The 27,343-nt window shown below is 41.0% G+C and overlaps 1 protein-coding gene across 4 annotated transcripts in view; it reads left to right on the top strand.

The window, feature by feature from the left end:
* LOC106483688 (amine oxidase [flavin-containing] B) overlaps positions 1–27,343 on the top strand; it is a 58,099-nt gene that overhangs the window by 18,117 nt on the left and 12,639 nt on the right. For 3 of the 4 annotated variants that reach the window (XM_067297897.1, XM_013941686.2, XM_067297910.1), the window contains exons 1-9: positions 1,755–2,016; positions 2,952–3,089; positions 17,858–17,962; positions 19,014–19,105; positions 22,053–22,194; positions 23,524–23,673; positions 24,347–24,506; positions 25,959–26,055; positions 26,860–26,913. In XM_067297897.1, coding sequence (XP_067153998.1) covers positions 1,759–2,016; positions 2,952–3,089; positions 17,858–17,962; positions 19,014–19,105; positions 22,053–22,194; positions 23,524–23,673; positions 24,347–24,506; positions 25,959–26,055; positions 26,860–26,913 — 1,196 coding nt within the window. In that variant the 5' untranslated portion in view covers positions 1,755–1,758. Of the gene's footprint in view, positions 1–1,754; positions 2,017–2,951; positions 3,090–17,857; positions 17,963–19,013; positions 19,106–22,052; positions 22,195–23,523; positions 23,674–24,346; positions 24,507–25,958; positions 26,056–26,859; positions 26,914–27,343 lie in introns of those variants that run through there. The other variant, XM_067297903.1, reaches the window with a different exon arrangement.

Below are 27,343 nucleotides of genomic sequence, written 5' to 3'. Positions count from 1 at the left end.
AGTCAATACCTGTTAGCATGATAAGCCAAAAGAAACCTGCCCTGACAGGAACCTTCAGGTTGTGTATCCATTGTGTAAATTATTAAGAAATGCTATTGATCTTGTCCTGACTGCTTAAATATTGGTCTTTTGTTAAGAGCAACACTACTTTTGGGAGGGGGGGAGGGGGGGCAGGGTTGCCTATATTTCCTTCTGGAACCAATCTCTTAACAAAAGTTGTTTGAAGTTCTGGCCCATGTCTGCTCACCACTACTGTTTTCTGTGCTCTTTTCTTCCTTGGCATTCTGAACTGTGTGTGAGAGTAGTCAAGGCAACTGATCCGACCAGATCTTCTTGCAAAATAATTTCCTTTATAAGGAAGTATGGAAAGACCATGATATCGGTGTCATTACTGGTTTTCTGTACTCATGGATACTTATGTGAAAAAATAAGATAAACACATGAAGCTAGAAGGAAAAGCATAATACTATGATATTTTAATAGAAATATCTAGTGCTTTTCTTCAGAAAAATGTCAATGTCCTTTAGGTCTATAGCATTGTCTTTTTACAGATAGGGAAACATGGAGCTGAAGTGATATAACCAGTACAACCAAGAAGGCTCACTACAGTGCTGGAAACAGGACCTGGTTCTCCTTCCCAAGCCACTAGTTAACCTACTGGGATGTTCTGTAGTGCCTTTGATAGTTCTGATTAGCATTTTCTACCTATCTGGGGTTGCTATATAAAGGCTATGTTTTCTTATTTAATATTTTATTCAGTCCTGCCATGATAGCTTTGGCCATCTGTTTTCCTGCCAGCACATTTGCTGTTTCTTCTGTGGCTGCCTTCTGCTTGGAACAATCTCCTTTGACTTCTCCTTTCCCTCCTCGTCTTCAAAATCTACATGTACTAGGCTATTGAGAGGATGCTGACTGCCTTCTGATGGTTATAAGGCAGAGAGCCAGAAAGGATAACTAAATTATGATGTGTGAGTGTGGCTTATAGCTTGACCTACGTTCAATTTTACTCAACACTTCCTATCAATGCAAGTGGATGATACTCTATTCACAATATATGTTTTGTCGTCCCACTGGAAATTTGCCCACATGTGGCCAAAATAAGAACCTCAGTTTATACAAATCTCAGTTTATATGTGCTGAAGGGAAAGGCAGAGGTGATCTTAAGATGTTGAAAGTTTGCAGGCTATATTTCCTGAATGTTTTCGTAGTTCCCTCCATTCCCAGACATGTGGCAGCTCAACACAGTTGCTACAGGGCCTGACTCTGATATTTTCTCTCAAGTTGTGAGGATTTATGATATCAGAACTAAAATGAGATGTATATGAAGAAAATGGATGGGGAATTAAACTTTTTTTTTGGTATATTTACCCATATTTTTACTTTTTGTTGCCACATACGTGCTCACAATCTGTCTTGTCTGAGTCAAGCCATGTGTCCTTCAGGAGAGGAAACCTGCCACCTGAGTTTGTAAGAGCTTTGCTAATGCACTTTAAAATGTTCAAAGTTGGAAAATAGCTACTTAGAGCAAGTTTCAGGAAAACTTCCAAAATTTAGGACAGGCCTAATAAAACTTCACCATCTCCTTTTTCTCTTGGTGTTATAAAAGATGACATGCTGAATTTAGAGAATGGAGAGCTGTCCTCCCCAGATTCTCTGCATGGCCAGATGGCTATCAACAGATGCCAGCTTATGCATCAGAAGAGCTGATGCAAAATGTTCTCTGCACATGTATTAAAACAGTTAGTGGTCAAATTTTACATGGTTTTATTTCCATTTGGTAAGGTTTTTTATCTCTCCTCAACAAATTCTTTGTATGAAAAATTCAGGGTTTGGTTAGATATCTGGCTGAGCTTACACATCAAGTCACAAAGGCTATCAGGTGCATGTACAGAAGTAAATTGGGTTTCTTTTTATTGTTTAGGTCTCTCGGCAGCCAAACTGCTGACTGAATCAGGCTTGAATGTGGTGCTACTGGAAGCCAGTGACAGGGTTGGAGGAAGAACTTTCACTCTAAGGGTAATTACTTCCAAATCTGTTCTTTATATATATATATATATATATACACACACACACACACATGCACACATATATACATATATATACACACACATATATATACATGTGTGCGTGTGTGTATGTATATATCTTTCCTGCTAGAGTACCTTCTTGAAGGAAAATTTCCAGAGCACTAGCAAGTGGGGAGTTTCCTGTTACTGTACAAGCAAGAGTAGGGAAAGTCAAGCATGATAATGGGGAAAGAAAATTTCCATGTCATCTGCAGGTTCTGGAGTCGTTGGTCCTTTCCTCTGGGAAGGAGAACATGATTAACTAAGTTTCAGAATCATGTCCTAGGGAGAAATACTGGAGAAGTCTCTGTTTGAAAAAACACCCATAAGGTGACTGGGCTGTTAAGCCCCTCGGGCTGCATTGTTACAAGCCCTGGAAGGAATGACATAGTATAGAGGTAGGGGAGAGGTGGTTGGGGACTAGAACCAGCCTTTCTCCCCTGACACCTCTGCCTTGTGCATTACTGTAACCCAGGAGACCCTCTTCCACCCTGCCCATTAGAAAATCTCACCTATGCCACTTCCTAGAATATTTCGTTTTGAACCAGTCGTTGGCAAGGTGCCTCACTGAGCAAGATCTCTCTGGCTCTGTGTTTCTTTCTGTGCCTCTCAAGCTTTCCTCTAATGTTTGTTAGTTGGGCTGTTGTTGAGTCACAGCCTCAAGCTGGCGATGAGCTCTGTCAGAAATTCTTAGTAACGGCCACTTCAGAACTCCGCCAGAACAATGTGGGGTAGCAAGGGAGAGAGGAATTGGGACCAAAATACTCTGGGAGGATTTCACTTGAAGAATTCCTCTGGACTGCTTGTTTAATTTGTGTACTATTTGCAAAGGTCTAATATTTTTTATCTTTTTTTCTTTTGTGTATGTTGTGTGTGATAAACTAGAATAAGCAAGTTAAATATGTGGACCTAGGAGGAGCATACGTGGGACCAACGCAAAATCGTCTCCTGCGGTTATCTAAAGAGTTAGGAATAGAGACGTATAAAGTGAATGAAGTTGAACACCTGATACACCATGTCAAGGTAAGATGCTGTCTCTCAAGCATGCTGCTGTAGACATAGGCAGGTTGTAGTGATCTCCTTCCTCGTTGTTTTGCAACAGTGTTACAGTGAAGCATGCCTGTTTAAGTATGTATCATCTGAATTTCTTGGAGAAAAATAAATGTATTGGTAATGAAAAACTCATACAAATTATTATATGCATGCACATCTCTCTATTTCCTGCAAACACATCCTGGTAACTGATGCTTTCGTTCAGGTTGGAGCTCATAGTTAAAAACTCTCAAAAAGCTTCAGTGTGTCTGAACAGTACAGTCTTCACTGTTCTGTACAGGTCAGCTCTCATATAGCCTGCCTGAGGTGTCTGAAACCCCCTTTTAGGAGTCATGGAAGCTGGGGTGTCTGGAACCAGGCTGAAGGTTTCTCAGTCTGGGCTTCCTAAATCAGTGACAGTTATTAGCCTGACTGAAATAAACATGACAAGTTAAATCCATTTTGCAGATGGGCAAACTTTATGGAAAAATCTGGCCTGGTGATGCTTGGAGGGTTCTAGTCCAAACCAGGCTTAGAGCAGGGTGGACCTCACAGTTAGGTCATGTTGCTCAGGGCCAAGTCCAGTCAAGTGTTGAAAATCTCCAGAGACACTGATAATTTCCAGGGAGAGCCAAAACAGGCTGAGGTGCTCCCAGGGCATCCTAAGAGCCTGCAGGTTACATTCAGGCAGAGAGCTGCAGGCTCAGGCTCCCAGTGTGGCTGCCTGTAAGCGTGCTCCTGAAGAGAGGCATCCTTGTCTGCCAGGACTCCCTGGCAGCTAAGCAAGAGTTAGAGAGGAGATATTCCACAGTCAGTATCTTCCAATTTGAATCTCCTGATTTCATTACATTTATTTCTTATCTTTTATTTTCTTTTTTGCTTCTGTGTTTATACAATTGTAGAAGAGTATTGTCATAGTTAAAGTGTTACTTAGAGTAGTTAAGGAATTAGAAGATGAGCATTATACATCATATAGTAAACACACGCGTTGTTGTGTGGCCAAATCAGTGTAATAATCTCTGGCCTTTTGCATTCCATGTAACTGTAAGACATTCCTTATAGGTCTCTCTCTTTCAGCCAGATGACTTGCCCATGCTTTCCCTACCATGCTCCACAAGCATTATAAGCCCCTCAGGCATGACAAGCCATGCTTGTGTGCTCCCTGAAATTTAAGCAGTACTCTCAAAATGTAAGTCACAGCTTGTAAGCCAGATTCCAAAATATACAAAGGTCTGTCTGCTCTGAGTGAATTTGAATTCACATGCTGACCCAACCTTTGTGACTCCAGCCAAATCTAATTAAATTCTGGACCACAAAGTTCTCTGTAAACCCAGAGAGACAATGAAACCTAACGGTTTTAATTCTTCTCTCACTATGCTATCAGGCATCACAGTGCATCCTGTAAAATCAGCTGCTGTTTTTACATATACCCAAAGGCAAAATCAAGCCTTTCATAGTTAATTAAGTTCATTTTAGAGGCTTTTTAATACAAGTAATATATGCAGCTTCTTTGTACTACACAATGAAAAGAATGCATTTTGTTGCTCTCTGGGTGGGTCTCTGCTAATTAGGCTTTACCAATTTGATTGAGTTCTGTATTTTTTCCTCTTTAATCTTCTTTAATGCCAGGTTCTATTGTGAGAATATTTTTGGTCTTGCTTATGTAGGGAGTGATATCTTCACAGAAACTTGAAATTATATTTCTTGTGCTACAATTTTGCTTTTCCTCCACTTGTTAAACAGCCTTTTTCATGGTCTTTGAAAGGAGATTAGTATGTTCCTTTCATTTGTGTAAATGCTCGTTCATCAGCCTCAGGGAGAAAATTAGTATAGCTCTGCAAATAGTAATTGGTAGGCTAATTGCTGCCTGAACAACACTGCTTTTGAATAGTGTAACTAAAGTTAGGTTCATAAATCCAGATTTAAGAAACAAAAACAGAAGCATCTGAGATTTCAAAGTCTCCTTCCAGTGCTCCCATTGAACTAGTGAGCAGATGTTAAACGCTTCTTAAAATCAGATAACTTTTCTTTAGCTGCCCAAGAGAGGATTCAAGACCCTAATTTAGATAGGTAGATTTGCAGCTTTTGACTTTTGGCTTTCATTTCCCTCACCAAAATGACAGCTTTTGTCTTAGAAAAAACAAATAAGAGTATGTATAGTCCAGGCAATTCTTATTGCCATTTAACTGTCCCTTGAAGAGCGCAGCTAACAGAGGCAGTGAACAGACGCAGCAGTTTGCGCAACAGAGGCAGCGAACGGAGGCAGCAGTTTGCGCAGCAGTTTGCGCAGCAGGGCGCATGAAGGAACCTTTGTTTCTGTTCCCTGTGGTGTACGTTTCCTCAAGTATGGTTGTGACACACCGCACAGCACGTTCCCCAGTGGCTGTTGGAGTCGCTGTGTCAGAGGCTGGGACCCAGACCGACCCTCTGACAGTAGCTGCAGCTCTGCAGGTCTCAGGCTGCAGGGAGTGCTTGGGGCCTCTCCGGGAGGCCTGGGCTGGCTGTCACCTCTCCTGCAGGAGGTGTGCTGCTGTTGGCGAGTTGTGTCGTCAGGTAAGGGAGTTACAGGAGGAGGTCAGTAGGCTGCGCAGCATCCGAGAAGATGAGCAAGAGATAGACAGGGTATTCTCGGAGACTGTGCAGCTCCAGGAGTCCCAACCCCCTGCAGCAGTGGAGTTGCCAGAGGGCTCTGTGCCGTATGAAACGGTACATCATAACATCGTAGAAGAAGGCTGGAAACTGGTCACTGCTCGTGGGAGGAGAAAGGCTCCTACTCCTCCCGAAGACTTGCGGCTGAAGAACAGGTTTAGTGCCCTCCAGGATGAGGAGGAGATGGGCATGGCTGCAAGGGAAGTACCTGGGACAACAGACCCTGTGCCCTGCCGGAACACCCGGAAGAAGGGGCGGGTGATTGTTGTGGGGGACTCCCTGCTGCAGGGGACGGAGGTATCTATCTGCCGACCTGACCTCATGTCTAGAGAGGTTTGTGGCCTGCCGGGGGCTCGCGTGAGAGATGTCATGCAAAGACTGCCATTCTTCGGACTATTACCCACTGCTGCTCTTCCATGTGGGCGCCAATGACACCAAGGGCAAACTGGAGACCATCAAGCAGGATTTCAGAGCTCTGGGGATGGTGGTCAAGGGTCTGGGAGCCCAGGTCATCTTCTCCTCAATCCTGCCAGTGAGGGGGATGGATGAGAGGAGGAGGAGACGGACTTTCCAGGTTAACTACTGGCTGCGCCGCTGGTGTTGGCAACAGGGTTTTGGTTTCTACGACCATGGGACCCTGTTTGAAGATAGACAACTGATGGCGAGAGATGGGATCCACCTCACGAGGCGGGGCACGCGGGTCTTTGCCAACAGGTTGGCCAACCTGGTAAGGAGGGCTTTAAACTAGGAAAGATGGGGGAAGGGGAGAGTTATAGTGACAGGGTAGTTGGCAAAAGACTGCTCAAGTCAGGATGCCTCCAGCAGGTGAATGCAGCCAGGGAAGTGCGCATGGGATGTGGCTATGGAGGATCCTCTTTTACCCCTCCTGGGAAACCTGCATGCTCGATCACCTCTCTGAAATGCCTGTACACCAATGCACGCAGCATGGGGAACAAACAGGAAGAACTAGAGATGTGTGTGCGGTCGCAGGGCCATGATCTCATTGCCATTACAGAGACATGGTGGGATAGCTCGCATGACTGGAATGCTGTCATGGATGGCTATGTGCTTTTTAGGAAAGACAGGCCAGGAAAGCGAGGTGGCGGAGTTGCTCTTTATGTGAGAGAGCAACTGGAATGTATTGAGCTGTGCCTAGGGGTGGATGAAGAGCGAGTCGAGAGCTGATGGGTAAGGATTAAAGGGCAGGCTAGCATGGGTGACACTGTTGTGGGTGTTTACTACAGGCCACCTGATCAGGATGAGGAAGTCGATGAGGCCTTCTACAGACAGCTGGAAGTAGCCTCATGATCCCAGGCCCTGGTTCTCATGGGGGACTTCAACCACCCCGATACCTGCTGGAAAGACAACACAGCTAGGCACAAACAGTCCTGGAGGTTCCTGCAGAGCATTGGTGACAACTTCTTGACACAGGTGGTGGAGGAGCCAACAAGGAGAGGTGTGCTGCTGGACCTCGTACTAACAAACAAAGAAGGACTGGTGGAAGATGTGAAGGTCGGGGGCAGCCTTGGCTGCAGTGACCATGAGGTGGTGGAGTTCAGGATCCTGCGAGGAGGCAGCAGGGCACCAAGTAGGATCGCAACCCTGGACTTCAGGAGAGCAAACTTTGGCCTCTTCAGGGACCTACTTGGAGGAATCCCATGGGTGAGGGCCCTAGAAGCAAGGGGGGTTCAAGAGAGCTGGTTAATATTCAAACATCACTTCCTCCAGGCTCAAGAGCGGTGCATCCCTATGAGTAGGAAGTCAAGCAAAGGAGGCAGGAGACCTGCATGGATGAGCAAGGAGCTCCTGGCAAAACTCAACCAGAAGAAGGAAGTATACAGAAAGTGGAAAGGGGGACAGGCCACTTGGGAGGAATATAGGAACGTTGTCAGAGTATGCAGGGATGCGATGAGGAAGGCTAAGGCCCGTTTGGAATTAAATCTGGCGAGAGATGTCAAGGACAGCAAGAAGGGCTTCTTCAAATACAGCAGTAGCAAGAGGAAGACTAGGGAAAATGTGGGCCCTTTGCTGAATGGGGTGGGTGCCCTGGTGACGAAGGATGCAGAGAAGGCAGAGTTACTGAATGCCTTCTTTGCTTCAGTCTTTCCTGCTCAGGCTAGCCCTCAGGAACCCCAGACCTTGGAGGCAAGAGAGAAAGTCTGGAGAAAGGAAGACTTTCCCTTGGTTGAGGAGGATCGGATTAGAGATCATTTAAGCAAACTTGACACCCACAAATCCATGGGCCCCAATGGGATGCACCCACGAGTGCTGAGGGAGCTGGCGGATGTCATTGCTAAGCCACTCTCCATCATCTTTGAAAGGTCATGGAGGACAGGAGAGGTGCCTGAGGACTGGAAGAAAGCCAATGTCACCCCAGTCTTCAAAAAGGGCAAGAAGGAGGACCCAGGGAACTACAGGCCAGTCAGCCTCACCTGCATCCCTGGAAAGGTGATGGAGCAGCTCATCCTGGAGGCCATCTCCAAGCATGTGGAGGAAAAGAAGGTGATCAGGAGTGGTCAGCATGGCTTCACCAAGGGGAAATCATGCTTAACCAATCTGATAGCCTTCTCTGATGGAATGACTGGCTGGGTAGATGAGGGGAGAGCAGCGGATGTTGTCTACCTTGACTTCAGCCAGGCTTTCGACACTGTCTCCCATAACATCCTCATAGGCAAGCTCAGGAAGTGTGGGTTAGATGAGTGGACAGTGAGGTGGATTGAGAACTGGTTGAATGGCAGACCTCAGAGAGTTGTGATCAGTGGCACAGAGTCTAGTTGGAGGCCTGTAGCTAGCGGTGTCCCCCAGGGGTCAGTACTGGGTCCAGTCTTGTTCAACTTCTTCATCAGTGACCTGGATGAAGGGACAGAGTGCACCCTCAGCAAGTTTGCTGACGATACCAAACTGGGAGGAGTGGTGGATACGCCAGAGGGCTGTGCTGCCATTCAGAGAGACCTGGACAGGCTGGAGAGGTGGGCGGAGAGGAACCTCATGAAGTTCAACAAAGGCAAGTGCAGGGTCCTGCACTATTCCTGGGGAGGAATAACCCCATGCACCAGTACAGGTTGGGGGTTGACCTGCTGGAAGGCAGCTCTGCGGAGAAGGACCTGGGAGTGCCGCTGGACACCAAGTTAAGCATGAGGCAGCAATGTGCCCTTGTGGCCAAGAAGGCCAATGGTATCCTGGGCTGCATCAGGAAGAGTGTTGCCAGCAGGTGGAGGGAGGTGATTCTCCCCCTCTACTCAGCCCTGGTGAGGCCACATCTGGAGTACTGCGTCCAGTTCTGGGCTCCCCAGTACAAGAGGGATGTGGCACTACTGGGGCAAGTCCAGCGAAGGGCCACAAAGATGATTAGGGGACTGGAGCATCTCTCTTATGAGGAAAGGCTGAGAGAGCTGGGCCTGTTCAGTCTGGAGAAGAGAAGGCTGAGAGGAGATCTTATCAACGTGTACAAGTATCTTAAAGGGAGGGTGTCGAGAGGATGGGACCAGACTCTTTTCAGTGGTGCCCAGCGACAGAACGCGAGGCAACGGGCACAAACTGAAACACAAACGCTTCCATCTGAACATGAGGAACAACTTTTTCACTGTGAGGGTGACAGAGCACTGGAACAGGTTGCCCAGAGAGGTTGTTGAGTCTCCTTCTCTGGAGATATTCAAAATGTGCCTGGATGCAATCCTGTGCAATGTGCTCTAGGTGACCCTGCTTGAGCAGGGGGGTTGGAGTAGATGATCTCCAGAGGTCCCTTCCAGCCTCAGCGATTCTGTGATTCTGTGAAAGAAAAGTGCTGAAATATGAAAACACATCAAACTATTGTGATGGTCTAATTATTAGTTGGTTTGCTAGGTTAATTCAAATTGAACTTCACTTTCGTGCAATTCCAGGCAAACTTTTTTGCACCTTTAAAAACAGATCTTGTGTTATCAAGTGTAACACAGAGGTTCCTTTGCTAAGTAAAATAACTGTGGAATTGGTTTACTTTGCTATTGCAAATCCCTATGCAAAACACTTATTTGGATGACTGGTCTGCCAGATCAATTTTTGCAGAACTTGATTTCTTCATATACAGTAGGGAGTATCTACCTTTTTCCTGACTATGAGGCCAGCTGAGTTCTTTCTGATCCCATTTTCACTGATAGAGAGCTTGCAAAGAAAACCTGGCAGCACCACAAGGCTCCACTTACAGGCTGCATTAGACTGATGGAGCTTGTTTCCCAAAATCCAGTCACTAGTCTTCGGTAGGTTCCCCACTGCCACTGATGATGTGTTTGTCACTCTTCCACATCTTTTTTCCACCAGAACTTTCTATGGGCTAATACCATGATCCTTTCTGGAATTTCCCCAGATTATAGCATCATTGCTATAAAGTTGTAATAACACTTATTTCTTTTAAATCCTGTGTTGTCTTACTGCAGACTGCTATTAGTGCTAACAGCGAGCCAGGTAACTAGCTTTTGACAAAGTGAACTGCACCTGAAGCATTCCTTGTGTGGTGATAATCAACAAAAGTCCTGCTGGCGGCTTCCTTAGCACCAAAAGGCAGATTGTGAAACACTGCATACATCCATGGGGTCTTTCAAGTCAATATGCTGGGTGAAACATGAAGCATCCCCTCCCCAATCACTTTTTTTGACAGCAAATAGAGTTGCCTATTGCCCATTCCCACAACTGGGTTCCCTGTAAGAGGCTGGAGTTTCCTTGTACCCAGCTATCTGCCTGCAGCACTGGCCAGATGTGTCTGAATGTGTATGTCATGCCTTCTTAATTTTGGCAAGTGTACACAGCCTGGCAACTCTTGGCACAGTTCTAACATGAACACAGTCTGCTGCATGTCACTGAAGATATTCTGCTGACAGATGGTGTATATTTAGTCTTATACACACAATTTTAACTAGAACCACAGATCTGCACCAAGATTAACAGGCCGCTTGCTGATCTACAAGAGATCTGCAGAAAAAAAAATTACAACCCTCCTGGATGTCATTCATTTTCAGGACTATTGTGTTTATTAAAATGCAGTTTGCTGTGGTCTTGTTCATGTATAAAAAATGTGATTGTGCTGTTATATTGGGATTAATTAGAAGTGGGATAAGTGATTGCTGTATCTAAAAGTACAGAATGTAGTTGTGCATATTCTGTGGTATCAATGCACCAAGGCTAAGCAATATGATTTATTTAAGTCTTTGCCCTGCTTTGCAAATCTAAGGGCAATATCTCTTGGCACAGTGTATAGCATAACAGCTTAAATGGATTTTGAATGACTAGATAGAATTGCTTTCATTTTTCTTTGTATATCTTAATTAAAGTGCACTCAGAGAAAGAAAAGTATATGAGACTTAGTTGCCATCAATGTTAAGTGAGGTGAAATGGCATCATATCTTTTGTTTTTCCCCTGCTCTGTTAACAATCGGTAAGAAAGAAATTAGAGAACCAAGAAGAGCCTGTCTGAATCTTTAAAAAGCTTGTTGTTATCCAGTGTCATGAAAAGGAAGCCAAGTAAATTTAAAGGCACTTAAATTACAACAGGGACTTGGTAGCTTCATGTGTTATTACTGGAATGCAGATCTGTGTTGCTTCAACTCTTTCCTGGATATAAGGTGCAGGCATTCCTGTCAAAAAACACAATGTCATTAATCACCCTCACTGATACCCTCAAAAGAGATTCTGAGGATTGAATAGGCAGAGATAGATGAAAATATCTTCTAGACTCCCACAAGAGATGTTTTCCATGCTGTGAATGAATAGTAGTCATTGGCAGGAACATAGGGAATGCTGGTCTCATTCTCTCATTGGACCTGCCCTGTAAAAAAAGAGACATCTTTCCTTTTCTGTGCCAGCTGCCTGGCAGTAGTTGCAACAGGTGAGTTTGTGATTAGGCTCTTTTAATTAAAAAGGGGATAATATTTGTATTACATCAGTCTAAAAGGGGAAAGATTATGTACAGCAAATCTGCAAAGTGATATCTGTCAAAAAAAAAAAAAAATCTCACAAGAGATGTTTACTGATTCAGTAAAATTCACGGGAAGTCTGGCAGCTGTGACCTGATGGCAGCATGAAGATGAAAGAAATAAGAAAAAGGAACTGAAAAAAGTATGAATTTCTTAATTAAAATTGAACAGAAAGAAACTTCTCCAGTCTTAGCCCTTCCAGACCACAAGGTCTGTTTTCTAGGAGATAAGGAAAAGGAGCTATGTTTCCACATAGCTTATTTAATTCAGTCTGCTGGGAGAAAAGCTTCAATTGCGTTTGACTGTAAGAACTGATTTTTTTTTTTTTTCTCCCTTGAGTAGTTGATTGAGGTCTACAGAAAAACAGAGTTAGACAAATGTGTATTTCAAACAGGAACAGCTGGCTGAACTACAGGGTTTCACAGATGGCTGTAAAATTCTATATCAGGTATCATTTTTGGGCAGCAAATCTAGGAATGTGGGATATCCAAGAAACAGAACTAGTGATCCCAATGTTATCTTCTGCTTTAAATACAGTTTTCTAGTGTGCGTGCCTGGTTACGTGATCTGTGGGCAGGGAGCTCATTTTGATAGTTTCCTCCAAACTGAAACTCTTCTTTCCTCTGGTTTCCCCTTCCCGCCCCACCCCCCCATCCCATTTATTTGCTTTTGGGAGGGAAGGAGTGTTTTTTTAAGGTGAACCCTAGAAATACTCAAAAGGTTTTTATTGATCTTTATCCACTTTGGCAAGTTGTATTCAGATGTTAAAAGCTACATACAGGCCCAGATTCAAAGAGTATTTAGGACAATGGTCCCTTGAAATCTGTGCTTCTTAGACATCTGAATACTTTTTGTAGAGCTATCTCTTAGTGTCAGAAAACAATGAAAAAAATCAGTTGTGGTAGGAAGGAGACTCCAAGTGCTAATCAACTCTTTTCCCAGCTGATTGGTACTAATAATTATACTCATTTTTAAATACAGAGCAGAATCTCATGTTCCCTTCCTAGAATTTCCTTCAGTATTACTTTCTCTCATTCTGCCTTTTTTTCAGATAAGACAACAATCTGAGAGATTGTGTGACTGATGTGGTGGCAGAGTGAAGATGGACTGTTATGTGGCAGAAACAGATTGTCTCCACTTAGCTGCTTTCCATTTCAGGATACTTGTTTCAAGCCACTGTGCCTGGCTATGCTTCACTTAAAATGGAATTACTTTTGCTGACCAAATTTCACAAAACTCTGTGGCAACCAGAGCTGACTATCACCCTTTAAATATTTTTCAATATTTAATTTGGATTTTGGCATGTCTTAATGTTGGAAGTTTGCACTGTTAGTTATCCGTATTTTCTTATACTAAATATATATTTTCTAATCAATCTATCTATTTATAGGATATCCATCAGTATAGGGACTAGCTAAACATATGAGTTCCTGAGCAGTTTCTAAAAGAGGGGAACTTCTAGCTTAAGATGTCCTATCTTCTCTTCTCCCAAAGGAAATAAAATAATGCAAAATACCCTGACAACACTGTTACAATTTTCTAAGTAAGTCTCCTTCTCTGTCTCAGCTGCTATAGGTATCATTTGGTACAGCTAGTTGCCATGTCTTACTGAGAATTATGATTACATAAGAGGCTGAGTCCCAAAGACGCACATTTTTAGATCTTATTGGTAAGAAACCCAAAAGCAGGGCAGTCTTCTATAGTGCAGCAGATGAAAAACTGAGTATTTGAGGTAGGTGCTGAATTACAGCCTGATGTGGCTCTTTGCTATTTCTCTTTTTCCTCCTAACTCACTTTGTATCTTACTGTTTTTGTGCTTTTATGAGTGGCATTATTAGGATTTTAAGTTGAGAGAACAAGGGGTGTGATGTACCTGTGCTGTGATTCAGCAGAGGGCACTACATACCTATAAACCCACATAATTATGCTCTAACATGTAGCAAGACATCTTGGTGAAATTAGAATCTGTTACTCGAAGTTTTAGACAGTTTAGCTAAGGGAATATCTGAGCTCATTCAGTGATGCAGAAAATTCATTACACTGTTCAGTTCTTAGAATGAAAGCTGATTATATGTATAAGATGTTTATACCATGCTATAAAAAATACAGAGATCATTGGCAGAGGGGGCTTCAATTTGCATGTTTAGGGGAGCATGAAGTTGTCTTATGTCTTTAAAAACAGACTTTCTTGTGAGGTCCTCACATGAAGTGAGATACTGATGACTTTTCCTGAAGGACCCAAACTCTACATCTTCCCAAGCTCTGGGGCTGATATGCAGTTGGTTGCTATTCAATTGCCATGCTGTATATTTTTCTCCCCTGTAATAACATCTTTCTTGTTCTGTCATCTACTTGACCTGAAACAGAGCTGATGTATGTGGAAAATTTATTTCTATACCACTTATGTTATACGGGTCCAGTGTAACTAAGCAAAACATTTGTTGACATGACATCTTCAAAGCAGATGAATGATAAAAACTGTTGGGAGTTATAATATTCCTGACATTTTACACTGTATTCCTCGTTTCCCTGTTTGTTTATTTCTGACTCTTTCGGGTTACATGAATTTTCTTCCTGTAGTTCCAGCTGCTTCACCATGCTTTGTCCCCTACTGCAGCAACAATCTCTGTAAGCAGCCAGAGACCTGTGCAGCAGCAGGTTGACCTCTAGCTGTTGACACTGGTGTTATGGTTTTGGAAGCATTGAAAGTGGCATTGTGAATCAGTTTCCAAAATCTGCATATGCCCAGTATTAAATACCACTGAGCCCTGAAAAAACAGCAATGGTAATAAATACTTCTAACTACTTTAGTACTGGTGTTAAAATATTATATCAAATGATAAGAAGGGCTCATTATTATTGCAGCTTATGTACTGCTGATTTAGATGTAAAATTTTGGAAAAGTAAATGCTTTGTGCATCTTAGTGCACATTTTTTCATCTGCAAGTCTTATTTTTCTTTAGAGATCATACAGCACCGATAAGTATGCAGAGTGCTGTTGCCAGCAGTATGATAGAAATAGGCAAATTTTACCTAAACATCAAAAAGGTTGTATTTGCAAAAGCATAAATTCATCAGATGTAGGTAGAGCTGAAATGTTTCAGTTTGTTGGAAGCCACTCAGTGCTATGTGTAGTCTTTCTTTGGTGATGCTATTTTTGTTTCTGTGTAGAAGTCTTGCAGTCTTTTTTCAAACAAAATTCTGATGACATTTCCTGAAGTGTTGTCTGTGTAAGAAATAAGGATCAGGCCTTAGGTAATGTCTTAGAAGCTCTTGAATGTAGCTCACACAGGAGACTCTCTCACTCTTATGATTGTTTTTATTTTTTCAGGTTGAGATTTGTTCTTGTGCTTTATGAGACTTATCACCCTAGAATTCGGCACAAGAGACATACCCAAGTTTCGTCTTTCAGCAGTTCAAATGCAGTGAAATAGAAGAATAAACAAAAATATGGTTTATGTGTCTCTTAGCTGTGCGTTCATAAAGAAGCACCACAGGGAATTCATAAGACTTGAATTAACTCAGAGGGAATAACTCAGTTGGGGTTGCCTCTGGCAGAGCAGGAAGCTCAGAACAAAATCAGTAGTTGGAATAACCCATTCTGATGTCATCCTGGTTTTCCTGAGCAGAGCAGTATACGCGTCTAAATCTGGGAAGTTAGGTGTCTAAAAACAAACTGATTTGCTTTTTCTTTGGCATATCTACACAGCTTTTACACTAGTGAAGGGTAGCTCCAACATTTAGAATAAGGCTGACTTGCTGCCACAGAAGTTACTTATGGAGTGTTTATGTGCTCCAAAAGGCTAAGAAGTAATTACTGAAATGGTTCAGATGTTAGTTGTTGGGACAGGACGTTATTCAGTCTGTGAATATTAGGCTGCTCTTAGCTCTTTGGCAGTAGAGCATCAAGGTCTGTCCCAGTTCAAATGAATTTCATATTAAGAGATTCCCTAGTAGCACCAAAATGTTTATTCCAGAATTTTGTATCTGATATTGGTGATATCGAGAAATGTAAAATCACTGCAGTTTATCATCTGTATCTACAGGGATATGTTTCTCCCAACTCCAGTTTAATGTCTTTTTATACAGTGAAGCACAAGAGCATCAAGAATGCACCTTTTTTGCATGTTTAATGAAAACAAACCTTTCTTGACATTTTCTGAAGTATTTCTGAGCATGTGCTGAGATGTCCATTCTTAGATTGGAAATACAAGGTTATCAACTTGGGTACCTCTGGTTCATGAAGTCACTGGAGATCTACTCTGACTATGATTTAAAAAAAAAAAAAAAAAAAGTGATTGAAAACTTTCTAAAATTGACATATTGGCACATTACTAATAATAAGCTCTCCTCAAAAGCACTGCAGAGTGAAACTGTTGTTTTGCAGCTACCTTGTGTTCGTGTACCAAAGAACTAATTCCTTTCCTCCTGCACTTAGTTTTCTTCCTAACTTCAGTTACAAGAATGTTGCTTACAAGAATTCCATTAGACTCCCATGCCCTTACAAAGACTAGGGGGAAAAAGTTTCTTCTTCACTTTCTCTAGCCTGTTGTTGTTTTTTTGTAAACTGATTTCTAATTTGCTGTTGCTCTTGCCATTAGGTTTGATTTTTGGCATTACTGCTTTATAAGTATCCTTTTCTCTTTGAATTAGATTTCCTCAAATGTTATTAGCTGGCATTTTTCAAGGTTGTATCTCATTTTGTTATTTCCGGGCCATGTTTCTAATCTCTGAAGATCCCTTTGTACTGTTTTACTTTCTCTTCTGGTGTTTGCAACACCTGCAGATTTGAATGATGTGCTCTCTGTCCCTTCTTTCACATTATTAATAAAGAAGCTAAATCAAACCAAGAATGACACTTTTTCGTGTAAGTGGTCTTTAGATACTTCTCAACAAGACACAGTGTTGTTTTTTGTTACCTGATTCTTAATATTTAATCATGTTGTTGTGCTTCCATTGGAGCCAATGGGAGTAAATATTTTATAGTGATTGGTCTGTGGGGCACTATCAAATATCTATTCAAAGCGAGTACTTCTGCCAGCTGACATTCATGCTGATGCAGTGCCCACTTAAATGCATGATTCAATATAAGTTTTGAAAAATCAGCTTTGGCACACAATATGCCCTTTGTTGTTCTTCTATTTTATGGAGTCCAGAAGGCATTATGGGGCATATAATGCTAATGATCATTTGCTTGTTATTTCTTAAAGCTATTATGCCAACTGACATCCATATAGGCAGGCAGGGAAATCCCCTGTAAATAAAATAGTATTTACACATTACCTGTCTTCTTCCACGCTTAATTAAGCTAGGCTTTCTGAACTCATAGTAATGTGTGTGTGTGTGTGTATGTGTGTGTATGTATATATATACATACATATATACACACACACTATATATATGTATTTTATATTTATTTTAATATATATGCATATATTTATATATAAATAAAATCTAACTATTAAATACATAATGATGTAATTTGGACATTCATACCGGCCTTACTATCACTTTCTGTAATGTATGACCAAAAGGTATGATTGCTGAATGGGAGGAAAGAGTAATTATCTGTAAATGCTACATTTTATGTAGGGCTGTGGATTTTAGGTTAGCTGAAAGCAGTCTGTCTGTTCCAGGAAGGTCTCCAAGCTATGAGTTTGTGTATAAGAAACCTCATCACAGCTCTTTGCTCTGATTTGGAGAGAAAAAGTGTATCACTAAATGCAGTAACAGTTTAATTTTTTCATGAACATTTAGGAAAAAATAAGTAACGTTTCTCTTTTTCAATAACAAAGAACCAATTTTTCGTCTCGGCTGAATATGTGCTGTTCTGTCTTATTTCTTGGTCTGATCTTAGTGACTCCACTGTTGGATATTAATTTTCTTGCCCAGAAGTGTCCGATCTAAAACTTTTATTGTCTTGCTTTAAAGATACAAAGCAGTAGTACTTTTGCACACAACTGATTTAATTCAACAGTGTATTACACCTGAGTCATGCACGTGCACACAGTCTGTCAGAACCTGTTAGGTGTATTGATTAAAATTTTTGTTTTCTTCTAGTGAGCACTTAACCATTTGGTGCAGTTTCTTGCACACAGAAGCCATGATTATGATTGTATTCTAATTTGCATGAGTTTTTTTGTTTGTTTGTTTTTCAACTTGTAGGGTAAATCTTACCCCTTTAAAGGTCCGTTCCCGCGTATGTGGAATCCTTTGGCCTACCTGGACTACAACAACCTGTGGAGGACCATGGATGAAATGGGAAAGGAGGTATGGCATGAAGACCTGCAACCGAGCGTCTCTGCTCAGCTTCATCTGCAGGAGGGGCTGATCGATGTGGCAGAGTGCGAATGAGATGAGAATGCAGACAGGAAAACCTGCTCCAGCTTGTATGTGGCTGGTGCATGTAAGAGCAGTGTTATGGCGTAGGTTTTGGTGTAAGCTGATGATCAGAGCACATGCAAAAGAGGTGTCCTGGCTGGCTCACTCCAGAGGCCACGTCACTGAGTCTGCAATCATGCCTTTGTTTTTTCGGCTAGATGAACATTAGGGTTCACGTGTGTGATTTTAGCACTTTGCTTGGCACATGCTAAGTAACAGTTCAGGGTTACTGGGTAGAATAACATTTTAGGGGTTTTGTAGACCTGTAACATATGCCTAGCTCCACCCTCAAATTTAACTCAGTCATTTTAGTTTATGTTACCAGTGTTGTATGTGTTACATTGATTGAGCCACAAGATTTTGAAAAGAGGTTGCTGGTGCTTATACAGACAAACAGGAGAAGTACAGAATAACCTGTAGCTGCTCCCCAGCACTGCACATTGCCTTTCTAGGCAAAGTTCTTAATTCTAAAAACATTCTCTATTCTTAAATCTAAAATCATTCTCCTTTAAATTCACTCTATTTCTTGTCAGGAATTTACAGGCTGAATTACTTCATAAAGATGAGATTACATCTGTGATGAAGCAAGTATTGTGGATAAAGCAGAAGTTTTGTCTACTCCCTCCATTTTATGTATTTGCATTATGTATTCCTCTTTTATTCAGCTTCTAATGTTGACTCTCCCCTTTTTTGGCTATGCTTTTACTTCCAACCCAAAGGGGTAACTGTATTTCTTAAAATAAACATACCCCTCCCCCCCCCAAACCAGAACAAATTATTGAAAAATGAATATTAGAAGACTACACAAGTATTATTTTGAAAAATAACCTGAGTAACAGTCCAGATTTCCTCATTTTAAGCTGAAATCAGTCAGTTAACTGTTGTCTCTTTTTATGCCACTCATACATTTCCTGATGAATGCTATTTTATGTCTCCTTAGATTCCCAATGAAGCTCCATGGAAGGCTCCACATGCAGAAGAATGGGACAAAATGACTATGCAAGATTTCATAGATAAAGTTTGCTGGACAAAGTAAGAAGCTCTTCAAAAGTATATAATAGGTTATATTTGTATACCTTGGAGCTCTGGATAGCTGCAACTGCTTGGAAACAGATATAACTACCACTAGAGTAGATTTTCTTTTTTTTAAAAGGAATGAGAAAATCATTTAATAATGAACCACAAGATTTATTAGCACAAATGAGGAAACACAAAGTGGATTCCACTCTATTTCTATAACTTTTTAGATTAAAATAAAGATAAGAGGTAAATGTATAATTAGGATGGGAGAACGTTAATTCTGAAGCCACAGGTAGTACCTTCATCTGTTAAATACACTCTCCCTTTGTTTGTTAACCATTAAAAGAAACATGCTTTGATTGCAGTAGGTTTTTGAATCAAACTTCAGATGAAACAGCATACATGTATCCTGTGCTGGGCCAGCTGATTTTGCCAAAGTACTATAAGAATAACATCTATCTTAGAATGGTACTAAAATCACCATAATTTCCTACTGTTTAGCTGCTGCAATACATACCACCCAGACAAACTGAAAATACTTCCTCTTTTTATGTATACAACAAGGCAATTTTTCTTTACTTGCCATTCAAGAACAATTTGATTGGTTTTCTTACACTGAAGCAAAAAAAATTAATTCTGTAAAGCAGGTTGATTTCTGTAGCAACAGCTTCAGAATTTCTAAACATCCAACACCCTACTGCAGAGAGCCTGTGCCAACTTAGTGCACAAGCTTGCTAGCACCCACTTGAGCTGACATTGTCATTGACAGGGAAATTTTTACAGTTTCAACCAGGCGCTGGAGAGCAACACGATTGTTGTTAATGGACAGTAGGCTCTTATCCAAAATTTTTCATCTGCATGTCATTTTGCTCTTATTTGTAACAAAAGTTGAATGGAGCCATACAGAAAGCCTTTCTTATTTGTATCCATCCATATTGAGTAAAACCAAATAGAAATGCATTCTGGCCGTTCTGCTGGTCATCTTAATCTCTGATTTGGTAAGAAACTATACAAGTTAGAAAATGGCCACACGCTGGTGGTCATTTAATATCCAATAGCAAACATGACTACAGTCATATTTTTTCAAACTCTGTGATGGAATAAGGCTTGACGTTTTACCTGAATGTTAACATAACTGTCAGCCTCCCTTAATTCTAAGATGTTTTTTGGATTTTATATGTGCATCTCGGTTTGATCTGCCCAGTTTGCTTGAGATTTGGGTAACATGCTGTAAAAACTTCCCACCCTGGAAGGTAGTGATCCAGAAGGGTAGTCTTCTGCTGTTTCCTTCCATCAAAAGACTGGACAGATTTGCTTTTGGCTAGAGTTGCATGCTAGAACAGCCCATGTGCTCTTGATTGAAATCAAACTGCCATTTCTAGGTAAAGCAGCAGGTGAAACTGGGAAACTGAAATGCTGAAAAGCACTGGGGGGGAAATGGCAAAAATGATGAGAATTTAACCATTCTCTGATAGCTTATGCCTGAGAAATATTAATAAACACACATACTAGTTCTCCCATTAGACAAAACATCTTTCAGAGTTGATCAAATTTTACAGTATGTGTTCATACAGACAAAAATTGATAAATGTTTTCTGCATTATTTTTGGCTGTCAAGAATGAAGCCAAAGTCCACTTGTATTTCAGAAAGCAGGTCAAAAGTCAAGATTCCCAGGGGGAAGCTTGAGTCTTAGTTTTTTACTTCAGCTGGACTTCGTATTTTCATCAAGAACAGAAGATGTTATTTTCTATGTAGAGCTACAGCTCAGAAGGTTCAAAATAATATAGCCTGAAGACAATATGTAGGAAGAAATAACTGAAAGGGGTGTCTGTACTGGCTTTGGGGGTTATTGATTGCCTGGTGCCTGATATGAAATACCTGTAAAGACTCAGTCCCTGTCAATCACAATGCAGTTAAGCTGACCATCTTCTGCTCCTGTCCTCCTTATCACTTTAAAATCCTCCTCAGAGTGAAGACAGAGGAAGTGTTTACTTTAATAGGAAGAATGTTTGCCTCAGTTTTTATTAACCCTTTTTTAGTGCACCCCCAAAAATCTTGGTCAGGTTTATACAATAATTTCCAGTAGAACTGCCATTTTGCTTATTCCTGAAATGAAAGCACCAACTGCAGAACACAGAAAGCAAGAATCCTTCTTCAGACACAGGCCATTTTTCCACTTCTGTGTTCCTCACTGCTGGGTCTCAGACCACCATTTAAATGTTCAGCAACTGAAAGTAGCCTTTCCCTTTTTTGGCAGACTTATGTGTGAATTTGTATATACTGCCTCGTATCTTGAGGCCTTCCTTCTTTTCTCTTTTCCTCCTTTATTGCTTCCCGCTTACATTTTTTTCCCTTGGTGTGTTCCTGCTACCTACTTACCTACCTTGGTGTGTGCCCTCCCCTAATGCACCAGAGGAGATGGCTGTGAGGGGGTGCTGATTTTGGATCATTAGTTTAGACTAGATGCCTAATTTATAGATGACTAATGTTGGATAATCCCTATGCTGTGTGCTTGGCTGAGGGACAGACATTCGGTAAGTGCAGAAAGAACAGCAGATCTAGGGTGAAACCTGGGGGCCCTGTGAGGAGATGGTAGTTTTGGAGTCCAAGGAAGATGTGAGAGCCTGTTGCTCTTAATCCTGAGTCTAGCATGACAGAAAACTGTCATTTTGTATTAGTAGCAGAAAGTGCAATAAACTTTTGTTGGCTCATATGTCTTCTGGAGCGCTGATTTTGCTGGAATACAGCACTATTTGATTAATATTTTTTGTGGGATTCCTTAAAAAAAGTTACGTGAAAACAATTGGTATTGTTCCCTGTTTCAACTGAAATCAGAGAAGCCTTTGCCCTCAACTTCAACAGAAGAGGTTGCCAAAGATGATCTCTCCCCTGCTAATGCACAAGATTGGCATCCTCTTCTAGCTTTTATGTTAGCTCATTTTCTCATCTTTGGTGCAGGGCTGCCAAGAATTTTGCAACTCTGTTCGTGAATGTAGACGTCACTTCTGAACCCCACGAGGTCTCTGCCCTTTGGTTTTTGTGGTATGTGAAGCAATGTGGGGGGACAGCCAGGATATTCTCAACAACCAATGGAGGGCAGGTACTGTTGACCATCACCTTCTGCTGCTTTTGACAGGCCATGTTTGCACTTGATTCTTTTGCTTGTTTATTTTAATTGAGAGCACAAACCGAGACTTCCATGATTTTGACCCAATAACATACTGATAACTAGTTCTATAGACTTACACTCTAATCTGGATCTTACAACACCGAGGTGGAAGTCTGCTTCTGTGTTGAAGACATTGGCCCAGGGACCAGTAGATTTGTATTAGTTCCTGACTGTGACTTTCTCTTGAACTCTGGTTAGAATACCTACTTTGCTTATCCACTTTAAAAAAAATAAAGTATTAGTTATGCTTCTTTCTGTCATGAGGCTGATGCAAGGCTTACTACTTCAGAGGCAGTTAATGGGGATGGTTATGCTAGCTGCAGGAGTGTACAGAAAGCTCCAAACTAATACTGGAAATACAGCCCAGAGCTGGATTACTAAAGACACAAGTTTCCAAGGATCAAACCTGTTAAGATTTTCAAATCGGTCTGAAGAAAAGGGACACCCCTACTTATGTATGATATTGCTCTAAAATGTTTGAAAAATGGTACACTTGTCCTGATTCCGCATTTCAATAAAGTAAAGAATCAGCTAATGGTCTTCTACTGTAGAAATGTAAATTATACATAACTGATTATATTAGGAATAATTATGTATTTAGAAATGTAACTTAATTATAAATACATAAATGCATAAAAACAAAAATACACAAAATACATTAGAATATATTAGAATACATTAAATACATAAATATATAACTAATTATGAATAATTTAATTATAAATACATTGTATAAAAATTTCATTGAATCCTGCTGTATGTTAGAGGTGATTTGAGTTTAATTTAAGTTAGATTAGATATCACTGGATAATTTTTTGGTGTAAGCTACTTGACTTCTTATACCTACCCTGTTATTTATCACGAGAGTCAGGGTTCCTATTTCTGATGCACAAGCCTCTACAAGGATAAAAGCGAACTCAAACAAAGGTTTAAAATTTTAAGTTCTTCTAAGAAGTGTTGCTGATTCACACAGGTTTGCAGAATCCATTTGGAGGTCACATGAGAATGGGTTTTCTCATGAGGTTACTGAGACTTTAAATTTTGGCTGGTGGTCAGACAAAGGAAGTGCAGAAGTTCACTGAAGGAGAAAGTAATGCACATACATTTTCCAAGTGAAACTGCCAAACTTCCCAAAAAAGGTTTCATAACAGAAGAATGGGATTGTTTTGAATCCTGAGAAAAACGTTTGTCATGATACAAACTTTACATGCACAGCTCTGCTGATTCTACTTAGCTGAGTTGTCCTTTTCTGTGTTTCAGGAAAGGAAGTTTGTTGGAGGCTCTGGCCAAATTAGTGAGAAAATGATGGAGCAACTGGGAGGTCGAGTAAAGCTAAGAAAGCCAGTCGTCCGCATTGACCAGTCAGGAGAAAATGTCATAGTGGAAACCTTAGATCATGACTTATATGAGGTAATTAAACCTTTTACATTAAAGCGAATACTCATGCTGCAATACTTAGAAAACCTTTAATTTTTTCTTTTTGACTTCTCCAAAATCTTGTACCAAAATGTAAAGGAGATTAAAGCAACTATGACAAAGGGTCACACTTTCTTGTTGTCCCTGAGTAATACTGATAACAGAGCTTTATTATTCCATGCTTTTCAGGCACCATTTTAAAGTACATGTCCAAATTTTTCCGTCAATAGCATCTCTTTGTGTTCAGTTAGCTTCAGAATGGAAGACGAGTTGTAAGGTGAAAATAAAAATATAGCTTAATAATAACTTTTCTGTGAAAAGCATTTCAGGCTCTGTTTTCCAAGTTGTAACAGAGGAGTCCAGATGGAAAGGAGACTAATGGACTCTTGTAACACAGAAAATCTTTCCACTGGATTTTTTTCAAGTGCTGGGGAAAGAGCAGCTGCCCGTCATTGGAACAGATGGTTGTTTATATAATGCTTGTTTGTTGTTTTAGCAGCCAGGATTTTGTGAGGGTTTGGTTGTGCAATTCTAGTGCTAAGGGCCAAAATTGCTTCAGGCGATATACCGTGCAACATTTGCAGATGTCTGCCAAGATCCTTAGAGCAATATAGTTATGATGAAGCAGTTGAGAGTGTATTTGGCTTATTTATGATTTCTTTTCCAGGGCAAATATGTGATCAGTGCCATTCCCCCAGCTCTTGGTTTGAAGATTCATTTCAATCCACCTTTGCCCTCAATGAGAAATCAGTTGATCAACCGAATCCCCATGGGCTCAGTCATCAAGTGCATCGTGTACTATAAGGAAACTTTTTGGAGGAAGAAGGGTATTAAGTTTTAACTGAAGGGGATAGTAGGGGTAGAGAGAGGGCGAGGGTGTATGGTAACAGAGCATGCTTTGTTTTTAAGGGATGGCAGACCTTAAAAGGAGATTTCATACACTTTTATGCCATTCTTGCCTTTCTTTGATTGAGAAACCTGAAAGTCTGGGTAGAAAGAGAGGGTGGGTGGGTGGAGAAAAAAAAAAAGGGGGCGGGCATGAAGGGAGAGGACAAGGTGGGCTCATGCCTGCTCCTTGTTGTCTTGGTTGTTTTTTGTTGTCGTCTCCTGTTCCTTCAGTGGCAGCTGGGTTTGAGATGAGGCTCTCCCGCTCGTACAGTAATGTAAAGGTACAAATGAGGTGTAATGAGCTGCTGTCAACTACCAGTCTGCAACAACTCTGCCTTTTGGAAGCTTTGGGCAGGATTCATTTAAGGTGTTTTCACATAGACATCTCCATCTGGGTCATGTCATCCCGGGCTCCATTTATATGCTGAATACTTCCACCTTCCTCTAATCTTGTTTAGAACTTACTTGAATCTAAAAGGAACTTCCCTGTAGAATTACCCATTTCTCTTCACTGGTTATAATGAGAGTCCACAGCCCTATTGTTGATATCTGCATTTGTCTACAAACATCACTTGCTCTTTGTCTCTATGATATTATAGCATCTTCTTTAATCAGTGAATGATTCTTAGAGTTCTGAATCTTGGCATGTTCTGGCCTTTAGGTTTTGGAATGGATTGGCGAAGGGTGACTCCCATTCCCTGGTAAAACTCATAGTTTGCACACTGTGCTTTTAAGAACGATTGTTCTTCTTTGAAGAACATATTTTCAGAGCAATGTATAAATATCTCCTTGTACGTCTGTCATAAATGTCATATATAGGAACAATTGTGCTAGAGATGTTTGAACCTCTTCTGTATCTGAGAGCAATCTGCTTCTGTGCAATTGATAATTATCTTGCTAACTGGGCTGCAGAATGATTTATTTTTATATCATGAATTCAACAACAGATAATTCCTTCATTGACTTGCAGCTTTAAAGATACTTGGAGAGGACTGGTAATTGTAATGACATCTCAGATCTAAACTGTCTCTTCTAGATAGGACCTAGCACTTCTCAGAGCCCAGGTAACACTACACTGCCTTGCAGATCAGCAAGGGAGCTGCACAGTAATCCTTGTCACTTGATGGGGATGGCATTATTTCTTTTTTATTTCTCTTTTCCTTCATTTTCATATTCCTCCATATTAGAATCACAAAATCAGAGAATGATATAGGTTGGGAGGGGCCTCTGGATGTCATCTGGACCAACACCCTGCTCTCAATGCAGGGTTAATTTAGATCAAGTTGTTTAGGGCTTTTTCCAGTCGAGTTCTGAATATTTCAGACTCTCCAGAGCCTGTTCCTGTGTTTGAATACCTGGTTCCTTACTTCTTTCCTCCGTATGATCACCAGATTATTGTGGTACCATGATCATTGAAGATGAGGATGCTGCAATTGGTCTGACACTTGATGATACTAAGCCTGATGGCAGCTTTCCTGCCATAATAGGGTAAGAGACAAAGAAGGTGTCTAGATAATGTCTATTCATTTTGTCTTAGAGGCAACAATTTAAATGGAAAACCTGCTCCTTTGAAGGGGAAAACTTTAGTAAAATACACAGTTAAAAGGTTGAGTTGCTCAATGTATGGTGAATATGCTCTATGGCTTTTTTCCTTCGATAAAGTTCTCCCTACAATTTATCTGCGAATTTCAAAAAATGAAATTCTGTTTTTTCTTTTCCTTTTCTCCCCATCTTCTCCTTTTCATTTGGCAAAATAGAAAGTGGAGTAGAGAGAAGAAAGGAGAATAAAGAAGGGGGAGAATGCAGAAATTTAAAGTTTTCTCCAAATATTTTGCCTTCCCCCAAACTTCAGATTCTTTAAATGAAAATTTGTTTTCTAGAATTATATTTTATTTGTTTTTTTCTAAAGAGTCAGGGAATATGTTCAATCTTAAAAAGTTATTGAACAATAATTGCCAGTTTCATCCCAGGCTTCACTTTTCATTGTTATATGCCCACATGTACTTCTGTATAAAATTTAGGGCATCAGAAAACACCTTATACAAATTTTCTAAATCAGACCACAGAGTGGTTTCCTGTACAGTGAGTTCTGCAAGCAGGGACCAGTATGAGAGCTTGCATAGCACATACCATTACACACAGAGGTGAAATGAATATTTTTGGATAGGGACCCAAAAGCTAGTAATAATGCTAGATAATTGGAATCATAAGATATTGCCATTTTAAATAATGCAGGACAGGTAATAATGTAATGAAAGTTAATTGTTTGTTTGTGGTCTTCCTTTTTTGTAGCTTCATTCTCGCTCGAAAGTGTAGAAGATTGACCAACCTCACAAAAGAAGAAAGGTAAGGGCAAACACTGAAGGTTTGCACAGAATCTGAGCTCGTATTTTAAATGACCAGAGCAGGAAAAAAAATGCCCTGTTTCCAAGGAAGTTTTCTGTAACTTTGTGACAGTGCACAGGAATGCCACTTTGAGAAAGAAGATCTCTTGTTTGTTTTTGTAGGAATTACATGGAGCCATCATCCACACTGGCAGGAAACATGGCACCTAGTTCCTGCCCTTTGGAAACTCTCTGGACCAGGTTCTCAATTTCCAGCAGGGCTGCTCTGCTAACATGCGCTCAGTCCAAAAAACTGCCCTAAGCTGGTGCTCTAGGCTGATTGCTAAGGTCGCTTTTTATGGAAAGGGTCTGGTGCCAGGCTCATTCCCCCACTGCTACCCTTCTGGCCTCCTGCAGGTGCACTGAGCACTTTGAAAGCTTGCCAGGAGGGA

This window comes from Apteryx mantelli, chromosome 1, assembly GCF_036417845.1.
Source record: "Apteryx mantelli isolate bAptMan1 chromosome 1, bAptMan1.hap1, whole genome shotgun sequence".
Taxonomy (NCBI): domain Eukaryota; kingdom Metazoa; phylum Chordata; class Aves; order Apterygiformes; family Apterygidae; genus Apteryx; species Apteryx mantelli.
This window is presented reverse-complemented; position numbering and strand designations above follow the sequence as displayed.